Source organism: Zalophus californianus, chromosome 5 (assembly GCF_009762305.2).
Source record: "Zalophus californianus isolate mZalCal1 chromosome 5, mZalCal1.pri.v2, whole genome shotgun sequence".
Classification (NCBI taxonomy): Eukaryota; Metazoa; Chordata; class Mammalia; order Carnivora; family Otariidae; genus Zalophus; species Zalophus californianus.
Genome location: NC_045599.1, coordinates 973393 through 984434, shown reverse-complemented (window position 1 = coordinate 984434; position 11042 = coordinate 973393). Strand labels below are relative to the sequence as shown.

Sequence of the window (11042 nt, the reverse complement as noted above, 5' to 3'; positions counted from 1 at the left end):
CCTTTATTGAGATAGTCTTACCAAGTGGGGAAAAAAAACAGTGTATCTAAAAAGCATACTTAGTAATGTGATTGATTTACATTCTTGCACAAGCTCCTTATATCAACAGTCCACAGGTTATGCTTTGATCAGCAGAAGTCTGGATGGCTCACTTAACAGAGGAAGCAGTGTTTCCATCCTGAACAATCCCATGTGGTTCAAGAGTTGTCCCACGTGCAGAGAGGCAATTAATATGAACTACGGCAGATGAACTGTTGCTGAGATCAGATAAATCCAAGATAAACTCCTATAATTGAAGGCAAAATGCATTTTTAACATAATACTTTTATTTATGAGTATAGGTTCCCTCTACTATAAAATGTACCTTTGCATGATTTTCAACTTCCTGTCCTATCAGAGTTGAAATTTCAGCCATCAGAGTTAGGGTAAGATGATTTTTCCCCCATTTACTACAAGTGAATCATTTGACAAAGAGATTTTTTAAATGCATAAAGCAATTTAACTTATCTTCAGTAGTTTAAAGTAAAAAGATTTCTAGTCACCTTCTTTTAAAATTAAGGAAAAGAAGAGTCCAAGATGCCAGAGGAGTAGGAGACCTTAATTTCATCTGGTCCCAGGAATTCAGCGAGATAGCTATCAAACCATTATGAATACAACCGGAGATGGAAGGAAAGACTAGCTGCAACTACAAATAGAAAGTAATCATCTTCCACAAGGTAGGAGGTGCGGAAAAGTGAATCCAAGGCAATATATGGGAAGATTGATGGCGGGGGCAGAAAGCTTCTGTCAGCGGGCTCCCGGCAAGTGACAGAGCAGCAGAGTACAAAAGCAGAACTTTTAGAAGTGTGCCCCGCTGAGGGATATCACTCAGGCAGCTAAGCAGGAGGTGGAACCCTCACCCGGACAGTGTGGTCTCAGGATCCTCAGCGTCACAGGAAGAAGGGGGTGCCTGAGTGCGGCTGAGCTCCCAGGTATCAGAGCAGGGAAGCCGGCTGCAAAGACAGAGCTGAGGAGTGGGCTCTCGGTTCAGGGTTGCCATAAACTGTGATCCACAGCACAGTTTACACTGTGCAACACAGTTTACACTCTAAACACTGATCTTAGAGCAGGGGCCCAACAAGTAGCAGAACCAGGGAGAGCCCCCTTCCTCCCCCAGGAGCAGTGGCACGGGAGTGTGCTGAAGCAGTCTGCTGGGTTCGGAGACTCCAAATGGGTATTGTGCCTGAGATAGAAATGCTTGGTCACAGGGCCGGGTGAGCACGGAGTGTGGCCAGAGACCAGGGAGAGAGGAGTTATCGACTGCTTTTCTCTGAGGGCTCACAGAAGACTGGAGGCCCAAACTTTCGGCTCTGGTGCCAGAGATTGGGAGGCTGTCATTTTCATTCTTGTCCTCTAAACCTGCATGGAAAGCCTTCGGGGAACAAAGCCACAAAGAGCAAATGGGAGCAGATTACTTAGCCTAGCCCCAGGCAAGGGCAGAGCAATTCCCCGTTGGGCAAAGACATTTGAGAATCAATGCAACAGGCACCTCCCCCAGAAGATGTGTGAGTCTGTGGAGTTTGGTACCAGCAGAGGTGGAGATGGATTGACCTGGAGGATTTGTTAAGGGCACCCCCTTAAATGAACACGTTTGCTCTGACCCTCTAGAGAGAAGTGGAAGAAGGCCATGGAACAAAAGGCAGCTCACATTAAGCCCATCCCCTGAAAAGGGGTAGGGCAACTCCACCCAGGCAAAGACGCCTGAGAAGCCAAGCAGCAGGCCCCTCCCCCCGAAGACAGACTGGAAGAACTGGTGAATGACAAGCTTATTTCCCACAGGACTGTAAAATTCCAGTGCCAGGGGAAAATAATATAGGGAGCTCCAGGTGTTCCCTCAAGACTCGCTTATACTTCATGCTACAATTTTACATTTCCTTATTAGTGTCTTTTCTTACTCTTCTTTTCTTTAACCCTGTTCCCAATTCAAATAGATTCATATTTCCCAACCTATGTTTTTAAGTCATTTCTTAACTTTTATTTTCTTTTTCACATATATGTTTTACAGATTTATACCCCATACTAGCCGATTTTTCACTCTATTCAATTTTATCTTGATATATATGTAAGTTCTGATTTCTCTGCGATTTTGGGATATAGTGTCTTCTAACACACAGATGAAAAATCAAGCAGGAACAGGCAGATCACCCTGCTGTGACCACCCTGAGGATTATAATCTCTCTCCCCAGCCCCCTCTTTTTTTTTCTCTTTTATCTTTCTTTTGTGTTGTGTTGGATTGTCGTGGCTTTGATGGTGTATCTGTGGTAGCTTTTGTACTATTTTGGATTTTTTCATAGATGCATTTTGCTTGAGTCGTGGTTGATATTTTGGACTCTGTACATTCCCTCAACAATCCCTCAACAGAATGACTAGGAGAAGGAAATCCCAACAAAGAAAAGAACAAGGGACAATGGCCTCTGTCACAGACCTAATGGACATGGATATAAGCAAGATGTCAGAGACAGACTTCAGGGTAACAATTCTGAAATCAATACTTAGGGTTCAGAAAAGTATTACTGACAATATAGAATCTCTAAGGGCAGAAATGAGATTGAACCAGGCCAAATTAAAAATCCTATGAATGAGATGCAGTCTAAACTAGATACTCTAACAACCAGGGTAAATGAGGCAGAGAATGAATTAGTGATCTAGAAGATAAGCTGATAGAAAGGAAGGAAGCTGAAGATGATAAGGATAAACAGCTAGAAGCCCATGAGAACAGACTTAGAGAGATCGATAACGCCATGAAATGTCCCAATGGCAGAATTATCAAGATAACTGAGGGGGTGGAGAGAGAGGACTAGAAGATATATTTGAGAAAATCATAGCTGAGAACTTCCCTAATCTGGGGAATAAAATAAACATTCGCATCCAAGAGGAAGAGAGGACCCCTCCCAAGATCAATAAAAACAGACCAACACCCCAGCATATAATTATGAAACTTGCAAATCTTAGAGCCAAGGAAACTATCCTGAGAGCAGTGAGGGAGAAGAGATTTCTTACATACAGAGGGATGAACATCAGAATAACCTCAGACTTGACCACAGAGACCTGGCAAGCCAGAAAGGCCTGGAAAGACATATGCAGGGTACTAAACGAGAAGAACATGCAGCCAAGAATACTTTATCCAGCAAGGCTGTCATTCAGAATGCATGGAGAGATAAAGACCTTCCAGGACCAGCAGAAACTGAAAGAATATGTGACCACCAAGCCATCCCTGCAAGAAATATTAAGGGGGATTCTACAGAAGAAAAACTCAAAGAGTAATATAGACCAGAAATTTACAGAGACCATCTATAAAAACAGGACTTTACAGGCAATATGATGGCACTAAATTCATATCTGTCAATAGTTACCTTCAACATGAACGGCCTAAATGCTCCCATAAAACGGCACAGGGTTGCAGATTGGATAAAAAGACAGGACCCATCCATATGCTGTCTACAAGAGACTCATTTTGAAACTAAAGATACATCCAGACTGAATGGGAAGGGATGGAGATCCATCTTACATGCCAACGGACCTCAAAAGAAAGCTGGGGTAGCAATTCTCATATCAGAGAAATTAGATTTTAAACTAAAGACTGTAGTAAGAGGAGGAGAGAAAAGATGGCAGAGGAGTAGGGAACCCTATTCCAACTGGTCCCTGGAAGTGAGCTGGATATCTACCAGACCACTCTGAACACCCACGAAATCAGTCTTTGATGTAAGAAGATATATCTGGATCTCCACAAACAGAATATTGCAGGTGGTTGGTTTCAAGGTGTGAAGTGGGGAGCTGTATTCCATGGGCAGATATCAGAAGATAAACAGAAGAGGGAGGGAGCTGCCATAAGCACTTGAGCCAGAAAGGTGAAATAACACCGGGGTCCAAAAGACTCCGGCGCTGGGGACCAGGGGCAGACCCATAGACTGGTAGCGGTGGGGAAAGGACTTTAGGGCAAGCCACTGGACTACAACCTGGAGTGGTGGGGCCACGTGTGTGAACTGGGAGCGGCTGGTGGTTTTAGAAGCACAAAGGGCAGAGATGTGCCCTGACCTGGAGGCAGGACTAGGAGTGCTGCAGAGGGGCACACAACCCAGGCCACTGCAGTTTATAGCAGCACAGACAGAAACAGAGATAGTGTGGCCTGGAGAGCTCACTGAAGAGACTGCAATCTCTCTGCTCTGAGGCAGAGTGTTGGAAACGGTCTCTTCTGCTCTGACTCATGGAAGAGACGCGGAAAGCCGCCTGGGAAAGCCGCCAGAGAACAAAAGCCCCAAAAAACCGGTTTTCAGTGACCCCATCCTCCCCCCACAGGGGGCAGGGCAACTCTGCCCAGACAGGGTTGCCTGAGTAAAAGCATGGCAGGCCCCTCCCCCAGAAGACAGGCTGGGAAAACAAGAGGCCAGCAACCCTACGGTCCCTAGAAAACAGGTGTATTTGCTTGGGTTGTGGTCAATAATTTGACTCTGTACACTCCCTCAACCACCCCTCAACACAATGACTAGGAGGAGGAATACCCAAAATAGGAAAGACTCAGAAACTGTGACTTCTGCCACAGATTTACAAATGGATACAGATATAACCAAGATGTCAGAGATGGACTTCAGGGTAACAATTATGAAGATGATAGCGAGAATGGAGAAATCAATTAATGACAACATAGAGTCTCTAAGGGCAGAAATGAAAGCTGAATTGGCAGAACTTAAAAATGCTACCAATGAGATCCAATCTAATCTAGATACTCTAACACCTAGGGTAAATGAGGCAGAAGAACTAATTAGTGACATGGAAGACAATTTAATAGATAAAAAGGGAAAAGAGGAAGACAGGGAGAAACAGCCTAGAATCCATGAAAACAGAGTTAGAGAAACAAGTGACACCATGAAACGTTCCAATGTCAGAATTATTGGGATCCCTGAGGGGGTGGAGAGAGAGAGAGGACCAGAAGATATATGTAAGCAAACTGTAGTTGAGAACTTCCCTAATCTGAGGAATGAAACAAACATTCGTGTCCTAGAGGCAGAGAGGATCCTTCCCAAGATCAAGGAAAACAGACGAATGCCCCAGCATGTAATAGTAAAACTCACAAATCTTAGAACCAAGGAAACCATCTTAAGGGCAGTTAGGGGGAAGAGATTCCTTATATACAGAGGGAAGAACATCAGAATAACGTCAGACCTATCCACAGAGACCTGGAAGCCAGAAAGGCCTGGCAAGACATATGCAGGGTACTAAATGAGAAGAACATGCAGCCAAGAATACTTTTATCTGGCAAGGCTGTCATTTAGAATGGATGGAGAGATGCAGAGCTTCCACGACCGGCAGAAACTGAAAGAATATGTGACCACTAAGCCAGCCCTGCAAGAAATATTAAGGGGGGTCCTATAAAAGGAAAAAGACCCCCAAGAGTGATATACAACAGAAATTTACAGGGACAATCTATAGAAACAAGGACTTCACAGGCAACATGATGACAATTATTCATACCTTTCAATAATCACTCCAACGTGAATGGCCTAAATGGTCCCATAAAACGGCACAGGGTTGCAGATTGGATAAAAAGACAGGACCCATCCATATGCTGTCTACAAGAGACTCATTTTGAACCTAAAGATACATCCAAACTGAAAGTGAAGGATGGAGATCCATCTTCCATGCCAGCGGACCTCAAAGGAAAGCTGGGGTAGCAATGCTTATATCAGACAAATTAGATTTTAAGCTAAAGTCTGTAGTTAAAGACACAGAAGGACTCTATATCATTCTTAAAGGGTCTATCCAACAAGAAGATCTAACACTTGTGAGTATCTATGCCCCCAACTTGGGAGCAGCCATCTACATAAGCCAACTGTTAACCAAAATAAAGAGTCATATTGATAACAATATATTAATTGTAGGAGACCTCAATACTCCACTCTCAGCAATAGACAGATCATCTAAGCAGAAAATCAACAAGGAAACAAGAGCTTTGAATGATACACTGGACCAGATGGAGCTCATAGATATTTAAAGGACATTCCACCCTAAAACAACAGAATACTCATTCTTCTCAAGCACACATGGAACTTTCTCCAGAATAGACCACATACTGGGTCACAAATCAGGTCTCAACTGATACCAAAAGACTGAGATTATTCCCTGCATATTCTCAGACCACAATGCTTTAACACTGGAACTCCATCACAAGAAAAAATTTGGCAGAAATTCAAACACTTGGAAGCTAAAGACCACTCTGCTCAAGAATGTTTGGGTCAACAAAGATACAAATGTAGGGACCCGAAGGGGTACGTGCACCCCAATGTTTATAGCAGCAATGTCCACAATAGCCAAACTGTGGAAAGAGCCAAGATGTCCATCGACAGATGAATGGATAAAGAAGATGTGGTATATATACACAATGGAATATTCTGCAGCCATCAAAAGGAATGAGATCTTGCCATTTGCAACGACGTGGATGGAACTGGAGGGTGTTATGCTGAGTGAAATAAGTCAATCAGAGAAAGACATGTATCACATGACCTAACTGATATGAGGAATTCTTAATCTCAGGAAAGAAACTGAGTGTTACTGGAGTGGTTGGGGGTGGGAGGATGGGGTGGCTGGGTGATAGACATTGGGGAGGGTATGTGCTACGGTGAGCGCTGTGAATTGTGCAAGACTGTTGAATCACAGTTCTGTACTTCTGAAACAAATAACGCAACATATTTTAAGAAAAAGAAAAGAAGAAGATAACAGGAGAGGAAGAAAAGGGAAGTATGTCAGAGGGGGAGACGAACCATGAGAGATGATGGACTCTGAAAAACAAACTGAGGGTTCTAGAGGGGAGGGGGGTAGGGGGATGGGTTAGCCTGGTGATGGGTATTGAGGAGGGCACGTTCTGCATGGAGCACTGGGTGTTATGAACAAACAATGAATCATGGAACACTGCACCAAAAACTAATGATGTAATATATGGTGATTAACATAACAATAAAAAATTTAAAAAAAAAAAGAATGTTTGGGTCAACCAGGAAATCAAAGAAGAACTTAACAATTCATGGAAATCAATGAGAATGAAAACACATCGGTCCAAAACCTATGGGATACCGCAGAGGCAGTCCTAAGGGGGAAATACATAGCCATCCAAGCCTCACTCAAAAAATAGAAAAATCCCGAGTTCACCAACTAACCTCTACACCTTAAAGAACTAGAGAAAAGCAACAAACGATTCCTAAGACATGCATTAGAAGAGAAATAATTAGAATCGAGCAGAAATCAATGAATTAGAACCCAGAAACTGTAGATCAGATCAACAAAACTAGAACTTGATTCTTTGAAAGAATTACTAAGATCGATAAACCACTGACCAGACTTATCCAAAAGAAAACAGGAAGGACCCAAATTAATAAAATTATGAATGAAAGGGGAGAGATCACGACTAACACCAAGGAAATAGAAACAATTATCAGAAATTATTATCAACAAATATATGCCAATAAACTGAGAGATCTGTATTTAATGGAGGCCTTCCTGGAAACCTACAAGCTGCCAAGACTGAAACAGGAAGAAATGGACAACCTGAATAGGCCAATCACCAGTAACGAGATTGAAGCAGTGATCCAAAACCTCCCAAAAAACAAGAGTCCAGCACCTGACGGATTCCCTGGGTGATTCTACCAAACATTCAAAGAAGAAATAATACCTATTCTACTGAAGCTGTTTCAAAAAATAGAAACAGAAGGAAAACTTCCAAACTCATTCTATGAGGCCAGCATTACCTTAATCCCCTAACCAGGCAAAGACCCCATCAAAAAGGAGAAGTTCAGACCAATATCCTTGATGAATATGGATTCCAAAATCCTCAACAAAATCCTAGCTAATAGGATCCAACAATACATTAAAAGGATCATCCACCATGACCAAGTGGGATTTATCCCCGGGATGCAAGGGTGGTTCAACACTCGCAAATCAATCAATGTGATAGAACACATTAATAAGCGGAGAGAGAAGGACCATATGGTCCTCTCAATTGATGCAGAAAAAGCATTTGACAAAGTACAACATCCTTTCCTGATTAAAACTCTTCAGAGTATAGGGATAGAGGGAACATCCCTCAAGTTCATAAAATCCATCTATGAAAAACCCACAGCGAATATCACCCTCAATGGGGAAAAGCTGAGAGCCTTCTTCTTGAGATCAGGAACACGTCAAGTATGACCACTCTCGCCACTATTGTTCAACATAGTACTAGAAGTCCTAGCAACAGCAATCAGACAACAAAAAGAAATAAAGGTATTCAAATTGGCAAAGAAGAAGTCAACTCTCTCTTTTCGCAGATAACATGATACTTTATGTGGAAAATCCAAAAGACTCCACCCCCAAATTACTAGAACTCATACAGCAATTCAGTAATGTGGCAGGATACAAAATCAATGCACAGAAATCATTTGCTTTCTTATACACTAACAACGCAACTGTAGAAAGAGAAATTAGAGAAACGATTCCATTTACAATAGCACCAAAACCATAAGATACCTCGGAATAAACCTAACCAAAGAGGTAAAGGATCTATAGTCTAGGAACTACAGAATACTCGTGAAAGAAATTGAAGAATACACAAAAAGATGGAAACATATTCCATGCTCATGGACCAGAAGAATAAGCATTGTTAAAATGTCTATGCTACCCAGAGCAATCTATACCTTCAATGCCATCCTAATCAAAATTCCAATGACATTTTAAAAAGTGCTGGAAGAAACAATCCTAAAATGTGTAAAGAATCAGAAAAGACCCCGAATTGCCAAGGAAATGCTGAAAAAGAAAAACAAAGTTGGGGGCATCACATTGCCCGATTTCAAGCTATATTACAAAGCCATGATCACCAAGACAGCATTGGTACTGGCACAAAAACAGAGATATAGAGCAATGGAACAGAATAGAGAGCCCAAATATGGCCCCCCAATTCTATGGTCAAATAATCTTTGACAAAGCAGGACAAAATATGTATGCAATGGAAAAAAGACAGTCAATAAATGGTGCTGGGAAAATTGGACAGCCACATGCAGAGAATGAAACTCAAACATTCGCTAACACCATACACAAAGATAAACTCAAAATGGAGGAAAGACCTCAATGTGAGACGGGAATCTATCAAAATCCTAGAGGAGAACATAAGCAATTACCTCTTTGACATTGGCCACAGCAACTTCTTTCAAGATACATCTCCAAAAGCTAGTGACACAAAAGCAAAAATGAACTTTTGGGACTTCATGAAGATAAAAAGCTTCTGCACAGCAAAGGAAACAGTCAACAAAACAAAGAGGCAATCCACAGAATGGGAGAAGATATTTGCAAATGACACTACAGATCAAGGGCTGGTATCCAAGATCTATAAAGAACTTCTCAAACTCAACACCCAAAAAACAAATAATCAAGTCAAAAAATGGGCAGAAGACATGAACAGACACTTCTCCAAAGGAGACATACAAATGGCTAACAGACGCATGAAAAAATGTTCATCATCATTAGCCATCAGAGAAATTCAAATCAAAACCACATTGAGATACCACCTTACACCAGTTAGAATGGCAAAAATTGACAAGGCAGGAAACAACAAATGTTGGAGAGGTTGTGGAGAAAGGGGAACCTCAGTATGCAGGTGCCTCAAAAGTTGAAAATAGAGCTACCCTATGACCCAGCAATTGCACTACTGGGTATTTGCCCCAAAGACAAAGATGTAGTGAAAAGAAGGGCCATATGCACCCCAATGTTCATAGCAGCAATGTCCATAATAGCCAAACTGTGGGAAGAGCCGAGATGTCCTTCAACAGATGAGTGGATAAAGATGTGGTCCATATATACAATGGAATATTAGCCATCAGAAAGGATGAATGCCCACTATTTGTATCCACATGGATGGAACTGGAGGGGATTATGATCCGTGAAATAAGTCAAGCAGAGAAAGTCAATTATCATATGGTTTCACTCATATGTGGCACATAAGGAATAGCTCGGAGGACCACAAGGGAAGGGAGGGAAAACTGAAGGGGGAGAAATCAGAGAGGGAGACAAACCATGAAAGACTCTGGACTCCGGGAAATAAACTGAGGGGTACAGAAAGGAGGGGGGGGGATGGGTAGCTGGGTGATGGACATTAAGGAGGCACGTGTTGTGATGAGCACTGCGTGTTATATGCAATTAATGAATCTTTGAACACTACATTGAAAAGTAATGATGTACTATATGCTGGCTAATTGAACATAATAATAATAAATAATTTAAAAAATAAAATAAATAAAATTAAGAAAAGAAAAAAATTTAAATGAATAAATACAAAAAGTTTTAAATTTTCTGAATTTTCAACCAGCTACAATAAACATGAATTATTTTATTAGAAAATAGAACTGTTACAAAAATTAAAAATAAATAAGTTGCTGCTACAAAATTGCAACATAATATATAGTTTACTAGTCCTGTTATAGTCACTTAGAAAGATAGGAGTAGGTGATAATGGTGATGGGGTGCAAGTAAACAGAACAAAGATGGGTAAAAAAAGATAGGAGGGAAAGGAGATTGAGGGAGAGTAAGAAGAGAAAAAGAAACACAGAAAAAGTGCTTTATTAAATGAGTTAGTTATATGAGGTCACCAAAAGGAACACGTCCTCTGACTGAGGTTCTATAATGAGAACCACCTCATTTGGATGCTTTCATTGTCCTGGTGTCTTCAAGCCACGGGTCAAGCAGATGTTCACATTCTCTCTAAATGCACCATCAGCAAGATTTCGCTGTCCCACCCTGGACCAGAGGCATCGTGGAGTGACGGTCTTCACCCAGGATGGAGGAGTGCTCACTCCCCCTCATCCACACCTGGATGGCAGGGAGCCGAAATGCTGGCTTCTGGCAGCCGACGTCTATCACTACCAAAAAGGCTCAAAGACAATGGTCAACTCAGGCTTTTCTTCTTGAAGTGTGTCTAATGCACATTTTGTATCATAATTGAAATACATTTCACACAACCTGAAAGAGCAAATTGACAGCCTTATGTT

The 11042-nt window shown here is 41.7% G+C and overlaps 1 protein-coding gene across 7 annotated transcripts in view; it reads right to left on the bottom strand.

Annotated features, from left to right (window-relative positions):
* The window catches only part of NLRP3 (NLR family pyrin domain containing 3), a 51324-nt gene continuing 40282 nt past the window's right edge, over positions 1 to 11042 (bottom strand). For 4 of the 7 annotated variants that reach the window (XM_027624373.2, XM_027624372.2, XM_027624377.2 and 1 more), the window contains one exon: positions 10383 to 11034. In XM_027624373.2, the coding sequence (XP_027480174.2) occupies positions 10914 to 11034 (121 nt within the window). In that variant the 3' untranslated portion in view covers positions 10383 to 10913. Of the gene's footprint in view, positions 287 to 10382; positions 11035 to 11042 lie in introns of those variants that run through there. The other 3 variants (XM_027624374.2, XM_027624379.2, XM_027624375.2) reach the window with 2 other exon arrangements.